At 44.8% G+C, this 19,189-nt stretch overlaps 1 protein-coding gene across 8 annotated transcripts in view; it reads left to right on the top strand.

Annotated features, from left to right (window-relative positions):
• The window catches only part of LOC141057355 (uncharacterized), a 192,447-nt gene that overhangs the window by 154,279 nt on the left and 18,979 nt on the right, over positions 1–19,189 (top strand). For all 8 annotated transcript variants that reach the window (XM_073553935.1, XM_073553934.1, XM_073553933.1 and 5 more), the window contains 2 exons: positions 3,776–3,871; positions 18,047–18,094. In XM_073553935.1, the coding sequence (XP_073410036.1) occupies positions 3,776–3,871; positions 18,047–18,094 (144 nt within the window). The remainder of the gene's footprint in view (positions 1–3,775; positions 3,872–18,046; positions 18,095–19,189) is intronic.

Here is a 19,189-nt window from a genome sequence, read left to right as displayed (position 1 = left end):
TACAATTCTTTCCTGCTATTGAGTACCCTAGGATCTGCGGTATGGCTGGTGATTCTGTTATGAATGAGTCACCGTAGGAGGCAAAAACAGAAATACTAGCTAAGTCCAGAAAACCAGAAAAGTTGGCAGCTATCGGATTGCAGATCCCTGAACCTATCAACAACAATTAGCAGTAGCCGTGGGGGGTTCCTACGGTGCCCTAGACCCCTCGATCACAGCCGGAGAACTAAATAGCCTAAAGACAGAAAGGGAAATCTAAACTGCCCCAGAGCAGACCCCAAAGCAATAGGCAGCCCCCACATATAATGACGGTGAAGCAAGATGAAAAAACACTAACACAGATAGAAAGATAGGCTGAGCAAATGATAGGGCCCAAGCTAACTAAATAGGACAGGATAGAAAAGCTGCTGTCTGCAATCCGCGAAAACCCTATCAAAAAATGAGCCAACAAACTGATAGGGAAAAAAGCCCTGAAGACGCTAGGCTTCAAAAAGACTATATCAGTACTCAGGGATTTTCTGAAGACAGAGCAAAAAGACAAAAAGGAATTCAGCTCACCCCCAGCAGGGAATGGCAGAAATCCAGAAAAACAAGGCAAAGCAAAACCAAAACACAAATGTAAAAAGCATAGCAGAAAACTTAGCTTTTGAGGAGCAGGAATCAGACTGGTCTCCTAGAATCCATCAGAGAAATCACCAGCAAGGCAGAAGGGCGTCGGTTGCCTTATATCCAGTCAGCAATTCCAGTCACCCAGTCATCATCTATCTGCTCAGGTGCTTGGTAATCAGCCTCACTACCTTCCTTCACCAGAAGAGGGAGTTCATCAGACCTCAATGGTGAAGGGGAAAATGAACTCACAACACTTCACCCTTTAACTCCTGTACAGGGATTTGGAATTAAACAGTGGACCCTAGGCTGGGGCCATGGAATAAGCCACCCTTCAGTGGTGCAGGCTAGCAGGAGTGGTCAGGTACCAAAAGGGCAGGAAAAGTGGGTCGCCCTCCCAGGGCCGTGGGGTACTCGGTACCAGGCCGGTGTCAGGGCGATGTGTCACAGCAGTGGTGACTCGGTCCGTGGCCCTGGGCATCCAAATAATCAAGGGTGTTGAATGGTGGTTTGTAGTTAATGGAATAGTTCGTGACGCCACCTGTGGTGTTCGGCAAGTGAGATGTTAAGCCAACGCTGCATGCAGATCCGCTGAGACTGATAGTATGGTGCAGCAAAGATGTAAATGCTCCCCACAGGTGAAGCTGTAGTCCCAGGGCAGTGTACATGTAGTTGGCACGGAGATGTAGCAGTGCCAGAAAAGTAGGAAGCAGACAGAGACACAGCAGGATGCAATTTCTGTACCATTACTTGATAAATGCAGTCCAGGGTCCTGATTACAGATGGTATGGAGCAGGCTAGCCTGGAAGCAGTTCGGGGATGCTCTCTCAGCTAATGGGCTGTGCAGTCTCCTTCCTAGCGCTTATTCGAATGAAGTACTCCCTGTACTGAGTTACATTGGAGTTCCTCCTGACAGATGTTGTCAAGAACCTTACTTGCACGGCAGACAGCTGTAGCCTATCTCGGGGACTCCTTTCTTCTAAGTCCCGGCTCACTATCCAAGCTGCTGTTGTGCCCTCAAGTCTTAGATGGGAGTAGGGCATTTACAGCCTCCTACTCCTCTGGTGTCTGTTGCAGCACCGTTAGTATCCGTACAACCGTGGAGACCAGGCTCCAGTTCATGCGCTCTCACTGGAGACGAGCCTTTCCTCTCTGCTCAATCGCCGCGCTTCTCCACACGTCTGCACACGTGTCCCTCCTCACACTAACTAACCACTTCTTCCTCTTAGCCCTCAGAGAGCACTCCTCCCTTCAATTCCAGTTCAGAGTCCCCCATGCTGGCCTGGAGTGGAACTGTGTTGCATGTATAGGTTAACTGCGAGAGAGACCCTTCACTGCTTCCAAGCCTGGCATTACCCTCCCTGGAGGAAGGCAAAGCCACTGTGGCGGCCATACTCCTGAGGGCACCACAAAAGTACCAAATGAGAAGCCCTAAGAATAGCCAGAAATATAAGCAGAGGTCAAAACAAGGAAAAATGATAACAACAAGGAGATAAATAGACAGGACTGAACCAGAGAAGCACAAGACTGTATCTGGCAGCTTCCAGCAGTAGGATGGAAGCATAAGTAGGGTGTGGTGCTCTCCAATTGGCAGGAGCAGGGATCTGGTAACTCCAGCTGGACGGCATACATACTCATACAGCCAGACTGGGCGGCACTACAGGGGTCAGATGGAACTGCAGCTACCCTAATCCTAGTGGTTGGACAGAGCATGTACCATTCAGAGTTTCTGGTTTCTACAACTCTTCTATCATTATAGCCACCCGAAGAATGAATACGGCGGCGCCTGGTGACAGAAGCAGACTTCGCAGGTCCTTGTGCAGATGTGACAACGTGTTATTTCCCCCCCAAAGAGGTTATCCCCTATCTGTAAGATAGAGAATAATTTACTGATCGCAGGGGGTCTGACTTCTGGGACCCCCAGGTGATCACAAGAACTGGGCTGGAGATGCGCATGTTCGACCTCCGCTCTGCTTCATTCATTGTCTATGGAACTGCAGGAAGGAGAAAAACTTTGTACTTTGCAGGCCTTAAAACAATGCATGGAGTGGAGGCCGAGCATGGGCATCTTCATTCCATTCAGAATCGGGCTGGAGAGCCTCGTTCTTGGAGTTTCAAAGCTTCGATCTCGGGATTTCTAGGAGAACCAACAGCTGAACCCTGAGCAATCAGCATGTTGTACCCTATCCCATGAATAAGGGATACCTTGTTATTTTTAGGAGGGGAATAACTCTTTAAGAAGTAGGGAACCATAGCAAAAAGGTAAATCAGAAATCGTAGGAGGAAAAAAATGTTTGAATGATTTTTACATGTTTGCATACTAATTCAATTCATGAGGGAAATTGACTAAGCTAAATGTGGAATTGTTTTGGCTCAGTTTGTGAAGAAAAACTCTGGGGATCATGCTTTGCATTACATTTATGTGTTTTAGATATTTTTTTGCTCCTTATCAAATACGAGGCCTGGCATAGCGGAAAGACGTCTGTCTTAAAATGCGACAATCTGTTAAAAATGGGGTTCAAAATATTGGGCCAATAGAGAACATAAAGTGTGATAAAAGTGTGGACTACATTTATTCTCCAGCAGGAACCACTGCTAAGTTTGTCCCATTGACAGAATGCCTAGTTAAAATTTACACTGTCTAAATTTAAGTCGGGATTTGGAAATCTGCCCCATTTCTTTCTTTTCTTTAAAGGCCTCTGTAAACCTATACAATAAAGACAGTTTTACCAAGTATAGCAATGTATATTCCACTAAGTCTACATGTAGAGAAATGTCGAGAAATGAAATGTCGCACATGGCAAGTGTTGACTTTGGACCTGCATTATATTTCATCAAGGTAGCCCCATATGAACAACAGTATTCACATTCTTAAAGTAAACTGGACAGCTGATCCCTACGGCCCGGTCCAGGAGCCGCCTGTGTCAGGCGCTGGCTGTACCATCTCAGCCAGGTATGTTTATTTCTAAAATGCTGCGGCGTTTCAGAGAAGAACATGCTGTAAAAGTCGCCGGGGATCCAGGCAAGTTGTGGACGAGTCACAAAGGCGGGTCCTGGGCAGCTTTTCTCCGCCCGCTGCCCTGTATTGACAATGTGAAGAGAAAAAAGATCCAAAGAACATATTACATCGCATTACAAAGTTTTATTCTGTCTTTCTATTACTTTACAGGCTGAAATCCTCATACAACTAGAGAACACAAAAGCTGAACTGGAAAGATCGAAAAAAAGACGTTTACCAGTAATAGCTGAATTTCGCAATGAAAAGGTTATAAAAAGCAACTGTTTTTTTTTCTCTTTGCTAAATTATATCATGGTGTAGTCACTCTGACAGTAAAAAAAAAACAGAATTATATATGAGGGTTTCAGGTGTTATCAGTGTATGATCATGGTCTTCGCAGTACTGTGATACGTTATTTTTTTTTTTGCTGAGGGTACTACCAAGGTCATGATCATACACTGTGCATAAGGGGGACCGTTTCTCTGTGTGGAGAGTGCCAAGATGGAATAAAGAGACTTATAGGCCATGCACTGCTCCTCTGGGTATTTAAAGCACCATCCCAGCATATTTTTTTTTTTTATTTCAGCATTTCAACACTGGATTGGTACTACTAAATTCCCTGACCCTAGCAATATACTTACTGTTTTTAGCTGTACCTGATGCCGCTCCAGTCACGCACCGCCATCTTATGACCGCAACTTCTGACTGGCCGGAAGTCAGAGGTAATGGTCACAAGCTCTTAATGTAAGTCTATGAGAGCCTCGTTCAGGCCTCGTTCTGGCTCTCATAGACTTACATTTAGTAGTGACTTCTGGCTCACCCAGAAAACACTGGAGGCTCCGGTAGATCATAAACTGCTGGAGACAGACTGAAGCGGCAACAATAACAGAATATGGCAGCTGGTAAGTATCAGACTAAGTGCAAGGAAATTAGATTAGTGGTCCAGGTAAGAAAATATAGCAGCCTTCAATACCTTTTATTGAAGCATAAAATTGCTGGAATGGGCAGATGAAAATGTGGCACCCCTCAGGCTCAGTCGCCACAGAGGTACTGCACCTCCTCCTGAGGTGTGGTATCCCACCATCCAGGTAAGATGGGGACTCCCAACCACACTCCAACACCTGCACCCCACACCACAAAGTAGTGTAGCAAAGCACCTTCGGCGGATCCCTGCTTGGAGTGTAGCAAAGCACCCATTGGTGGCTCCCTGCTTGGAACATGAAACGTGCTGGGAGGTGGGTGGAGTTAGATTACATTACAAGGAGCGGGAAGAGATTAGGATTAGAAGTCAGTTGGTTAGAGAGTTGGAGAGAAGAAGATCCCTGGAGAGAGGGATAGATGGATGGAAGTGCTGCAGCAGATCCCAGTGACCTGGGTCTGCTGGCACGGGAAAGGAAGAGAGAGAGAGAGCGACATAGACTGAAAGCCTGATTCTCCATAGAAAGAAAGACTAGTACGGAATGTGAGGAGTAAAAGGGAGCAGAGGACGTGGGTTAGAAGAGAACCCTTCCTGGAAAGTTCCAAGCTCAAGGCCGGGGCCCAGTCCCCAAGGTTGTATGGATACTAATGGTCCTGCAGCAGTCACCGGAGGAATAGAAGTAGTGACCACTTTATTCCCACACAAGACTTGGGGGCACAACAGCAACTGAATAGTGAGCCGGGACTTAGTAGCAAGAAGTCCCCGAAGCAGGCTACAGCTGTCTGCCGTACAAGTAGGGTTCTTAAGAACATCGGACAGGAGGAACTCCAGTGTAACTCAGTACTAGGAGTTCTTCACTCAAAGGCGCAATAAGAGGAGACGTTCAGAAAAGGCACATATGTTGGAAGAGTGTTGGAAAGGAGTATTCCATCTGGCCTGGAGGTTGACTGAGTCCCTGACCCGGAGGACACGGCACGGAGGCAGGCACCTGTTTGTACAACAGACTGTGAGTAAAGCTTTGGAACTACATGCCCTGGTGTCCTCCACTTATTCCTGCACCAACCTGTCCAGCACTGCTACATCCCTTGTGCCTGACACTACACCATCTACATGTCACTTCACCTACTCTGCCCTGGGACTACAGCCCTGCCTGTGGAGGGCTATAACATCACTGCTGCACCACACCATCTGTCCCAGAGGATCTGTATGCAGCATCGGCTTGCATCTTCATTGCCGAACACCACAGGTGGGGTCACGACCTACACATTGGCACTGAACATTTACAATGGGCGCCCAGGGCCACTGGCCGGGTTCCAGCTACCGTGACATCTCCCATTGAGGACCATCGGGCCCGGTACCGAGTACCCCACTGCCCTGGGTGTGAGGGCGACCCAAAAACCTAATACCGTCTCGCATGAACACATGCTTAGTCAAGGGCTTATGATACTTGGAGTGGTGTTTTAAATATGCAAAAAGCCTTTTTAGAGACCTAGCCAGATTATACCTTCTGCTTTGCACTGATGAGAGACACACACCCTGAAACATGTCTACAAATGGAGTGGCTGATTTGGCTTCTAAGGCCGGGGTCACACTGGCGAGGAATACGGGTGCGTGAGAGGCGCAAAAAGCACGCATTAGACACGGACCAATGATTCTCTATGGGGTCACTCGCACCAGGCGTATATTTCTCCTCCGTATCCTCCGCTCCGTGCCACTCGCAGCATGCTGCGATTGTCAGCGTACTACGCCCGTAGCACGCCAATGCAAGTCAATGGGTGCGCAAAAAATACAGATTACACACTGAACACACGTGTGACCTGCGAGCAATACGCAGGTCTCTTGGCTGGTGAACAGGAAATGGGCCAATCCATCATCAGGAAGCGTAGACATGCAAATGAGCTCAAAAAGCGCTCCAGACATCCAGGAAGTACGCCTCCACGAAGTACAGCAGCAGCATGGCGTCCACTTACATAAATGTGGAGATGCTAATTGTGCTGGTGCAGGAGCGTCCAGAAATATGGGACCCACGTGACGCAAACTATGCGAACCGCACAAGAAAGGAGGCGTCATGGAGGCGCATCTGTCGCCAGATGTACCATGACTTCGGTGACAGACCACGTGAGGAGCAGCAGAAAATTCGTAAGTGCAACCATAAAAATATAATTAACGTTAGCGCGCGCTATAAAATGACTCTACAATCAGCCCCCCCCCCCCTTCCTGGGCATGTAATTTTAGCCTCATGAGGCCGTTACATTAGGATGTGACACGTGGCTTCACACAGCCATAATTAGGGGTTAGGCCACAAGCTCCTCATCCTCCTAGCCACAAAAATTAGTTTCAGGGGAGCTAATGAGACCCTGGGTATCGGCCCAATTACATATTCCACCATGGGTAGAACGCACACCCCATAAGGCCCCATGCCTAGACTACTGTTTGAAAATGTGACCTCTCCAATATGTGATTTTGACAATCTTTCCTGTCACATTGCAGTGGAAGATGTGATGAAACGGTGGAGAAGCATCCGGGACCAATACCGCCGGGAACGCCAGCAGCGGTCCAGGAGTGGGGATGCTGGCCATGTCAAGCGGAAATATATATATTATGACCGGCTGAACTTCCTCGCCCCAATTCTGGCTCTGAGACCGTAAGTACATACCTCACACCACATGACACAAAAACATTACACAAATACTTTACAGGGACAAAAATATTGATGTATTTTTGCCTCTGTTCTATTTCATAACAGAACTCAATCCAACCTTACGGATCGAGGAACGGCCTCAGAGGCAGAGCCCGTTATTGATCCTGTAGGGGATGAGGTGGCTGGCCCATCTTCTCCCCCTACAAGAAGGATGTCTGAAGAGGAGGCATCACAAGAGCACACAATGGCTGCCCGACACAACACACCACCAGGACGGTCTGCAGCTGCAACCTCACCCATCCTGGAAGAGATGGGCAACTTGAGCAGCAGCCCAACTGCCCAGATCAGGCCCTCCCCACAGGCTGCTCTAGCAGCACGGCGAATAAGAAGAAGGCGCCAGGTCGCCATTCAAGAGAGCAGGACCAATGTGGACACTGGGGTGCTGACTTACTTGTCCAGAGTCACTACAGATAATGGTGAGGAGGCCTATGCACGTAGCCTCACCCTTTATCTCCGTGCCCTTACCCGTGAGGTCAGGCTCCGTATTAGGGGGTGTATTCAGATCCTGCTTGATGCAAGCACCCCCCCCCCAATACCCCATATGAGGTGTTTGAATTTCTGGAGAGGTAGCAGCTCTCACCAAGAAATTTAATGCGCATGAGACCATCCACACAGATGCTTGCTCAAGCAGGGTCTGAACAGCCCCTAATACGTGGGCCAACACCTCAACCCCTTCCTCCCCCTACCCATCCTTCTATTCCGCAGCCCCAAATGTCTTCATCAAGCCAACCCCACCAATATGGCCACTTGTACCCACCCAGTGTTGGAGGCTGGTCCCAACCTGGTTGGGGACGATCTGGCTATCTTGGTGGGTATGAGCCACGGGCCTACCATAGCCAACAAGAAGCCCCTCACCATCATCATTATTACTCTGGGCAGTATCACCAACAGGCCCAGGAGGCTGGACAACAACAGCATCATGGGCAACAGTATGGCCCCACACAGGGCGATGTTGGCCACAATGTCCAGCAGCACCCACAGGCTGTTCCTCCCCGTTCCCCTTCCCCTACATATGAGGATTTATGAATCCAAACTTTGGAGATGTCCAGTGACATGTAACTGGTGCTTCTAATCTAGAGAAAAAAACAGGTGTTCTCCTTCACCAACATTTCGAACATAATTTAACACTCACATTTGTAAACAATGTTTTCCAAACATATGAAACAATCCATCATGACAGGCAACGCTACCTCACGCCTTTCACACAGATATTACATGTGTGTATAAAAGAGAATATTGAAATGCGCTATACTGTTACCTGAAAGGATAAAAATACACTAATCACTTGTTAATGCATAGGAAAGGTGTGCTTGCCTTTAGTTAAGTAGTCAACTTTGTTATTAGCATTCTCTAGTAAACCAATTTGAGGCGAACAGCATTCACAATATCACGCTCTCTCTATGTCTTAACAAGTGAGTTTTGTATTTTCATCCTTTCCAGTATAGCATGCTTAAATATTGTCTGTTCTACAGACAGGTAATATCTGTGTGAAAGATGTGAGGTAGCCTTGCCTGTCATGGTGGAATCTTTTTATGTTTGGAAAACATTATGAGGAAATGTGAGTGTTATCTTATTGACTTTATTTTGGTGATGGAGCTCACCCTTTGTTGCCTAATCCAGGTTAATGTAGGCATGCAGCAATGTTGTTATTGCATAATGTTTGTTGCAGTTTTTTTCTGTTATGTTAATGTTACATCAAGTTAACGAAGGCCCAAAGGGTCATTTTGGCCTTTGCCAAATTTGTGTTTTGGCAAAATTATGTTTGCCTTTAATCCAAACCCAAAAAACAAAAAGGCAAAACTAAAAATTTGTCTACTTTAGTTAACGTCTCTGTGTGATTTCTCACTATCCCTCACAACATACTAACAGACACCAACCAATGCAAAGAAACACTCATAGAATCATAAAAAGGCTTGAGTAATATATATTTAGACACACTTTGAACCCAAAAAAATTAGAACATAGACACAGCATTCTCTTGCCAAGAAGTAGCCCCCTCAGGTGAGATAAAGTAATTAGTGAATATATCACGCACTTTGAGGCCAGAGAGCGGTCTACGTTGAGGGATGATAGGTGGTCTCACCCTGCGCACATTGTCCGGCCTACGCACAACACCATCAGAGGAGGAGCAATCATGTATCCTGGTGAAGTTATGCAGAACAACACAGGCTTTCACAACTTCATTCACATTTTGCTCACTCAACTGAATGGCAGACTGGAGTACCCGCCATTTGGCACAAAGAATCCCAAAGGAACACTCCACCAGTCGCCTAGCACGTGATAGGCGCAAGTTAAAAATTCTGCGCCTGTGGTCAAGGTTGCGCCGGGGATATGGCCTCATGACATTACGTGATAACTGAAAGGCCTCATCTGCCACAAGGACATAAGGGACTGATTGTTCGGGGGAGCCTGGTAGCTGGCGTGGTGGTGGTAGATCCAACTGGTTGGTGCGTAGCCGCCGACCCATTATGGAAGTATTGAAGACTCTAGAGTCTCCCGTCCTTCCATAGGCCCCAATGTCCACAATTATAAACTTGTATTGAGGGTCTACCAGAGCCAACAATACAACAGAAAAGTATTGCTTATAATTGAAGAATTGGGACCCTGAGTTCGGCGGCTTACGCACCCTGATATGTTTGCCATCCAGGGCCCCAATACAATTTGGAGACTGGCAGTCCTCCTCAAAGTCCCTTGAAATCCTTAACCAGTCTTCCATCCTGGGCTCGGGTAGGACCACCTGATGGAGTCTTGTCCAGATTTGTGCACATGTAGACCTCACTATGCCTGAAATGGTGGACTTTCCAATGAGAAACTCATGGTGGAGGGCGGCATAAGACAGGCCAGTGGACAGGAAGCTGTAGAACAACAGAAATAGTCCAGGTTAGAATGGCTAAAGTAAAAAAAAATCAGTTACATGCCGACCAAACTTGGTAGGAAATGAGAGAGAACAACACACACATATTTGGTGGCACAATGACTAAGTGATATGCAGTACATATTAGATGTAACATTGTGCTGTGTCAGGTGAAACATATTTTGAGTAAGATGAGGGTATTAAACATTGTCCAAGAAGGCCAAAAAACATAAATTAACACACACATTATGAACATAGAGAATGTGGTTGTGGAGTACATACCGTATTGTGAGTAGAAGTCGCTCCTCTGCAGATATGGCTTGGCGCATCCTAGTGTCCTGAAATGTGATCCCAGGGCGCACTGTCTCCAAGAGGCGATCAAATGTGGAAATGCTCATTCGACAGTACTGGTAAAATTTGTCCGGATGCTCCCGCAGAGACGAATAGAGGCGGTGAAAATGCCCTCTTGTGAGTCGTTGCCTCAAAAGTGGATGTACCCACATGCGTCTCCTCCTCCGCGGATCCACTATCACAGGATATGGTTGGCCAAAGCGCCGTGACAAAAGCCAGGTAAAGAGAACCTGCTCGGTTGTATTGAATGTCAGACCCTCTGACATGCTGCACAAAGAACACCAACACACCTCGTGAAAGCAAGGTGAGAAATGTACAGAATGTAGGCAGCCACCTGTTTCTGAGTGTCTAAATAGGGTGCAGGCTAATGATTTAAATTGTTTGCAGGCCTCAAAACCGTTAAATGTCCATTTTGCAAGGCTGCGAGAAAATCTCGCCATACGGATTGCATACGGAGACACACATGCGCAAAATACGCGACCTCACCTTGCTTACGGATGACCTACGGACCACTATTTAGTGGTCATTGATCCGTATTACGCATGTAAAATACGGAGCGTATTTTGCGCAGGTTAGTGTGACTCCAGCCTTATCCAGGTGGCAAGGCTCATTCAAGGATCAATGTTGACTTTTATGATTGCTATCCCAATAGGTGGCAGTAGAGTTCATGTCTACTTCCTCTCCAAGGGCTCATACTCACTGGTGCGAAAATCGGATGAGTGTAATCCGATTAAAAATCGGATTACACTCTGACCAATGTTAATTAATAGGTGACATCTCACTTGCGATTTTTTTCCCATCCAAAATCGGACTGAGAAAAAAAATCGCAGCATGCAGCGATTTGCTGCAATTTTCCCTGGAAAATCGCCAATGCAAGTCAATGGGTGCGTGTAAACATCTGACAGCACTCGGACCATGCGAGTGCTGTCAGATTTATATGCCCCAGTGTCCTTTGAAAAGCCGGCAATTCATATGCAGCTATACAGTATAATCACACTGACCTCTCAAAAGAATAGAGAGAATAGATATATACACATAGAATACATATATATATATATATATATATATATATATATATACATCTTTATATTTCATAGACAGATACATAGTAGATTAGGTGATAATTAATTTGTCGGCTTCTGTCAAATCACACTGGCAGCTCACAAATCACTAGATATATACACATAGAATACATACATATATACAGTATATACACATGTCAGTGACACACACATATATATGTAACATATATAAAATATATATACATATCATAAATATAGGTAATATATATAATATATTTATTTACATAATATATACACATAGAATAAGATACAGATAATTTATATGTAATATATATATATATATATATATATATATATATACAGTATAGCCATACTATATCTATATATATAATATATTATATTGAAGACATAGAGAATATATATATACATGTAATATATACAGTATATCTAATATATTATATATAATAGATATATATTTATAATATAAATATATATTTTATATATATATATATATATATATCATATATAATATAAATATAAATATAATCAAAATATAATATATATCAAATATATATATATATATTAGTGACAAATACAATTAGTCTAGTGTTGTTTCTAAATTGCGGACATGTATTTAATTAATAAATGATTTTTTCAAGGAACAAAATTGCGTGGGGTCCCCCTATAATTTAGAGACAGCAACACTATACTAATTGTATTTGTCAATGACATCTCTCTCTCTATATATATCTAATATATAAAGCTCTATGTAGGTGTGTGTGTGTGTGTGTGTGTATATGTCTGGGATTGGCATCCACACCGTCGCAGCTACAGCCACAAAATTTGGCACATTCACACGTCTGGACCCCGACAGCGTCATAGGCTATGTTGTGAGGCGAAATTTTAACCCCGCGCATTCCAATTCACCAAACAATTTTGCTCCTATCTACATAATGGGGAAAAAGTGAAAGGAAAAGTGTTGGAGGCAAATTGACAGCTGCCAGATGTGAACAAGGGGGACTTAATGAGAGCGATGGCGCCAAAGAGTATATACCGTACAGTTGCTAAGGTGGGGCCCTGACATGGGATACTCACCACACACGGGGATATGAACACACACACAAAATGCGCCACACACTACCATGTGCTTCAACACATACCACCCTCAGCACACATTTCACCACACATACACCAACTTCGCCACATAAAAGTCGAAACACAAAAGTCGCCACTCAAAAACTTGTTGTGTTTATTTCATTAAAAGACTTTTTCATTAATGTCTGTGTGTTTTTAACCCTTTACTAGTCTAGGGTTAATAATGGATCGGTGTCTAACTGACACCTCTCCATTATTAATTGGCTTAATGACACCTTCCAATTGCAAGGTGACATTAAGCCATTCATATTAACCCATTAGCCACCACTACAGGGCAATGGGAATAGAGAGGATAAGTGACAGAATAGGCGCATGTTATAATTGCACCTTTTCTGGGGTGTCTGGGGGCAGATTTTTGTAGCCGGGGGGGGGGCAAAAACAATGGTCCCTCTCAAGGCTATTAAAATCTGCCCTCACTTACCTGCTTTACCTCTCTGGTTGCGATTTTACCACGGGAGTCCACGCAATTTTTTTTCCAATTAATTAACCCCTTAATTTAACAACTAGATGTCCCAAATTTTACACACAAATCATAATCTAATTTAGTCAGGAACATATAAAAGAAACATGAAATGAAATGGTTTACTGTATGTAAACCATGTGTCATTTCATGACGGGTTTTGGAATGATTTTACAGAAGCCGGCAATTGAATTAGAGGCTTTTGTTCAATCTTACTATGCAATATATATATATATATATATATATATATATATATATACACACATACATTTCATATATAAGATACATAATATATATATATACATATATATATAAAATATTCATATCAAATATATATATATATATACAGGGATTGGACAAAATAATGGAAACGCCTAACGTTTTGGCATCATAATCTTCGAACATATTATAAATATGCAAACCGTGACATATGGTAATGTTTTGTAGTTGATTATTTGTGTCATGTGATGTGTATGTAAATTAACTGTTTGTTTGGCAGAATTGTAAGAACATTGATAAGAACCTGATACCAATGGCAGACCTCTCGGATTTTCAAAGATGCCAAATTGTTGGTGCTCGTATGGCAGGCGCTAGTGTAACAGAAAGTGCCCGAATGCTTGGCGTCTCAAGAGGTACTGTCTCCAAAGTAATGACTGCGTTTGAAAGAGAAGGAAAAACTTCCGCAGCAAAGCACAGGTCCGGCCGAAAGTCGAAGTAGACTGAGAGAGACCGTCGGACTCTAAAGCGAATTGTGAAAGAGGATCGCAAGACCACGGCTCCGAAATTCACTGCTGAGCTCAATGAACACCTACAGAACCCAGTTTCCACGAAAACTGTTCGTTGGGAGCTGCACAAATCTGGATTCCATGGAAGAGCTGCAATTCGAAAACCGATGCTCTCAATTACAAATTTTTCCAAGCGTTTACAGTGGTGTAGAAACCGCCAGAATTGGTCCCTCGAGCAGTAGAAACATGTGATATTCTCAGACGAATCATCGTTTACCCTATTTCCGACCTCCGGCCGAGTGTACGTTTGGAGACAGCCGAAAGAAGCATTCCATCCAGACTGCCTTCTCCCAACCGTAAAACATGGTGGAGGTTCTGTGATGATCTGGGGTGCTATTTCGTGGACATCCACCAGGCCAATGATATCCCTTCATACAAGAATTAACAACCGAGATTATTTAGGCATTTTGGGCGACCAAGTGCATCCTATGGTTCAAGCAGGAGGGGAACGCCATCTTTCATGATGATAGTGCCCAATTCATACAGCTAGAATCATTAAAGCATGGCAGGAGGAACATTGTAATGAAGTTGAGCATCTCATCTGACCCCCACAATCCCCAGACCTCAACATTATTGAGCATTTATGGCCTATTTTAGAGATTCAGGTTAGACATCGATTTCCGCCGTCATCGTCGCTCAAAGAACTGGAGGGTGTTTTAACTGAAGAATGGGCTACAATTCCTTTGGAAACAATTCACACCTTGTATGAATCCATACCTCGGAGAATTGAGGCTGTAATCGCCGCAAAAGGTGGACCTACACCATATTAAAATAACTTTTGCTGATGTTTCCGGGTGTTTCCATTATTTTGTCCAACCCCTGATATATATAATATAAATAAATATATATAATATATATATATATATATATATGTACACATGTTAGTGACAAATACAATTCTTCTAATCTTGGTTCTAAATTATGGATATGTATTTATTTAATACATGATTATTTTAAGGAGCAAAATGTCGTGGGGTCCCTCTATTATTTATAGACAGCAACACCAGGCCCGGATTGGCAATATAACCAACCGGGCATTTTCCCGCTGGGCCTCTGTCATGTGGGCCGCGGGCGGCAGCGCCCGATCATCTGGCCGCTTGCTAGCGGCTGCGGCCACTGTGGCTCCTGCCGCCGGCCCTCTGCGGGCATGGCGGTGATAGTTTCCAAGTTCCTCCCGCACTGCAGGGAGATAAGCCACCACGCCTCCCCCCACGCACCCCATCCTCGCCGTAGCATGAGACGCCCCCGCCCCCGCAGCCACTCACAGTGTCGCTTGCCTTCTCTGTTCGCAGGACCTGTGATGAGGTCACAGGAGGGGAGGAGTCTTTGTCCAGACCCCTGATCATGTGACCCCTGACTCCGCCCCTCCTGTGACCTCATCACAGGTCCTGTGCGCACAGCCTTGCCTCTACCGTCTGCAAGACTCTGCTGTGCTGTTGGCTGTTGTCATGGTGCTGGATGAGATAAGTATGTGTGGGGTCAGGAGGGGTTTACAGGGTAGATGTAGCAAGGCTGTATGTGTATGGGGTGTACTGAGCGGAACCGTGTGTGTACGAGGTGTACGGTGCGGAGCCGTGTGTGTACGAGGTGTACGGAGCGGAGCCGTGTGTGTACGAGGTGTACGGAGCGGAGCCGTGTGTGTACGAGGTGTACGGAGAGGAGCCGCGCGTGTACCAGGTGTACGGAGCAGAGCCGCGCGTGTACGAGGTGTACGGAGCGGAGCCGCGCGTGTACGAGGTGTACGGAGCGGAGCCGCGCGTGTACGAGGTGTACGGAGCGGAGCCGCGCGTGTACGAGGTGTATGGAATGCTTCAGATCCATCACCATGTCCTCCTCCGACAGCGCAGACAGCAGGATCGCCTTGAAATCGGGGATGCCGGCCATGTGAGTGGATCATGATATATCCTGCACCAGGAGGCTCAGGTGGGCACTACAATGGGAGCCGGGCTGCTATAGTATCTTTATAGAATCTTTCTTTATTTCTTTCTCTCTTTCTCTGTTCTTTCTCATTCTCTGTTCTGTCTTTCCCTCATTTTCTTTCTCTCTCTCTCTCTGTTCTTTCTTTCTCTCTCTAATCTTTCTTTTTTCTTTCTCTCTCTCTCTGTTCTTTCTTTCCCCTCTTTCTTTCTTTTTCTTTCCTCTTTCTTTCTGTTCTTTCTTTCTTTTCTTTACTTTACTTTTTTCTCTCTCTATTCTTTCTCTGTCTCTCTCTGTTCTTTCTTTCTTTTTTCCCCTCTTTCTTTCTCTTTTTTCTTTTTTCTCTCTCTCTCTCTGTTTTCTCTCTTCCTTAGTGCCAGTCAGTGTGCCCATAATGCCAGCCACTGTGCCCTCATTACAAGTCAGTGTGATCAGCAGTGCTAAATGGGTGCGATTAGGCGTGGACATGGGTGTGACTAGTTGCGGAATGGGTGTGGCCGGGCGTGGCCTAAAATTTGCAGCGACGCGCTGCGCGCGCCGCAGTCTTTATCCCTCTCACCCTTCCTCAAAAGTTGGGAGGTATGATAGGGGCAGCTATGACCAGGGGGTCTGGTTGCCCAATGGATAGCAGTTCTGCCAGGAATTCTGTCACCATGTGTACAAAAGGGATCAGAGCTTTGGGAGGAGTACTGTACCTAAAAGCAATAAATAGGACTGAGCTGAAATACTTGGCACAGCTCTGACTACATGTTATATAGTTGTGTTAATCTCCTCTCACTGCTTGTAACCTACAACTGTACAAAAATATTATATAGTCACCATGTGACTAGTGGGCCTGTGTAACTTCAAATGCCAGGGCTGAATTTTAGTCCAAGTCCGGCCCTGAGCAACACTATACTACTGTAATTGTATGTCTCTGACATATATATATACATGTATATGTGTGTGTGTGTGTGTTTTGAAGGTTTTTTTTTTTTTAAACGATGTGTACAGTGTTAGTTTACAATGCTATTTTTACATGAGTTTTTACATGGAGAGAACTGCTCTATGTAAAACCTCATGTTAAAATCGCATTGCATACGGATGTCATACGCATGTCATATTGAAAAATCACACTGAAATCGCATTACACTCGCATTACAATTGCATAGAATCGGTCCGTTTTTTTTCATCCAGAAAACGGACCGTTTTTTTTCTCGCAGATGGGGATGAGCCCTAAAGGAGTTAATGAAGTAAAAGAACAGAATAATCCAGCTCACCGCACTGCCTTGCTGGTAGGATCCAAATCCTGCGCACGGATTTGACTAGGCAGTCAATCAATTTTTTTTCATGATTAAGACCTGAGGCGTCGAAACGCGTTGTTCTGCAGTCATCCGACTGATATGCTGTACCTGCTGGAATTTTAATATGCATTGGCACAATAAAATGGATTTTTAATTTTCCATTCCTTGCGCTGGAACTTTCTTCCCTTTTTTCTACTAAAGGAGTTATTGGTACTTATTAAGAGCACACACTTTGGGCACCGAGCTAGTGCCTTTTGGCTTTGTTGTCAACTGGGTAGAAGGCTCCATTATAAGTTCTGTTAAAAAAAAAAGATAAGAAAAAAAGAACATTTTTTTTAAATTAAATTGACAGCCATTGACAGACTTTTGGGTTTTTATTGGCTGTAAGCCATAATCATCAATATGAACAGAAATAAACACGTGAAATAGATCACTCTGTAATGACTCTATATAATGTATGAGTTTCACTTTTTGAATTGAAGAACTGAAATAAATTACCTTTTTGAAAATATTTTAATTTAGTGAGAAGCACTTGTAAGTGGAGCTGCAGTTACTTTTTTAAGTGCAGAATCAACACTTTTCTGTCCTTTAAAAACCACATTAAAAACATGGCTTCACAAATGCACCCAAAAAAATGAAATAAGGAGAAAAGGGATAAAAATGCAATATTTACTGCTGCATCTGACATCTCCTCCTGCCAGGGTGGAAAGAAATGGCAAATGGGTGTGGTTTTGGGGTGTGGCTAGAGGCATGGACAACGATTGTCGCAGCACGGTACATGCGCCACATGGTTTGTCTCTCTTTCTTTTCTGTAAAAGTTGGGAGGTATGCTAAATCTGCCAGTCAGGTAAGTGGTAGTCTGGTGGAATGAATCGACTTTTTTTGTTGATTGCTATAGTTCATCAGTATCTAATTAGTGGAAAACCGCTTTAAGGAAAGTTTCTATTACTTTAAATATTTAATACATTTGACATAATAAATTGTTGTTCTTTCAGGACTACTACTTACTGGAGATTGAAAAACTGAAGACTTATTCTGAGAAGGTAATTGTTAAGGAGGAGGACCTTTCACCAAATTTTTCATGTTGCACTGGACACAGTATTTAAAATTGGCTGCAGAGTGTAATAAAACACATATAACCACAGTATTTTTGGTGCCGCTCCAGTCCCCCTGCGCCATCTTGTGACAGTAGCTTCTGACTTGTCGGAAGTCAGAAGCTATGTGTCACGGTCCTGTCAGCGCTGGCGTGCAGCCACCGCTGAGCAGGGACTCACCCACATTGCAGGGGGGCCCGGGGTCAGATACGGCCGGGAAGCTCAGGCAAACAGGACCTGGAGACGCTGAAGTTAGCAAGCAGTGAAGGACCTACGGTCATGTGACTGCAAGGGGCGAGGCTTAGCGTCCTGCTGCCAGAGATCGGCAGGACACAACTACAGGAATGCTCAGGTCAGACAAACGGGGGTCATACAGAGAGATAGCAGTACAGTACCAGGGATGAGACAGAATGGATAGTCGGGGCCAGGCAGCGGTCAAAGCCAAACAGACATAGAAGGTACCAAGCAGAATCCAACAAGCAGTATCCAGAGAACAGACCGAGTTGAAACCAAAGTATCAGGCAAACAAGAACACAGCACAAACACACTCAGGGGTCAACACACTCTGCCAAGGGCGAAAGTATAACTGACGGGGATTGGAGCTTCCTGAGGCTATTAAAAACCTTCCCAGAACCAGGGAGAGGCCACAATAATAAGCCCCAGGTGTGCAGGTAAGAGCCTGCACTGAGATCATAACACTTAACCGCACAAGTGCAGGTCCACCAGCACTGGTTCCAGACATTAACCCCAAGTGTGCGGGTCCAACCCGCACTGGGATCATGACACTATGCTAAGCACTCTTAATACAAGTTTATGAGCCAGAACGAGGTTCATAGATTTGTATTGAAAAGTGACCTCCACTCAGCTCCATGAAACACTGGAGCAGCCGTCGGGTCGCTTTTCACTGGAGACCGACCAGAGTGATGCTGGAAACAGATGAAGGCAGCGGCAGGTGAGTATGAGACAGCATGAAGCAAACTATGAAATTAAAAAAAGCTGGTGTGCTGCTTTAAGCTGTGTGGTAGAGCAGAGACATGATCTCCC

Source organism: Dendrobates tinctorius, unplaced genomic scaffold, assembly GCF_039654945.1.
Source record: "Dendrobates tinctorius isolate UK_male_01 unplaced genomic scaffold, ASM3965494v1 ptg000203l, whole genome shotgun sequence".
NCBI classification, from domain to species: domain Eukaryota; kingdom Metazoa; phylum Chordata; class Amphibia; order Anura; family Dendrobatidae; genus Dendrobates; species Dendrobates tinctorius.
This window is presented reverse-complemented; position numbering and strand designations above follow the sequence as displayed.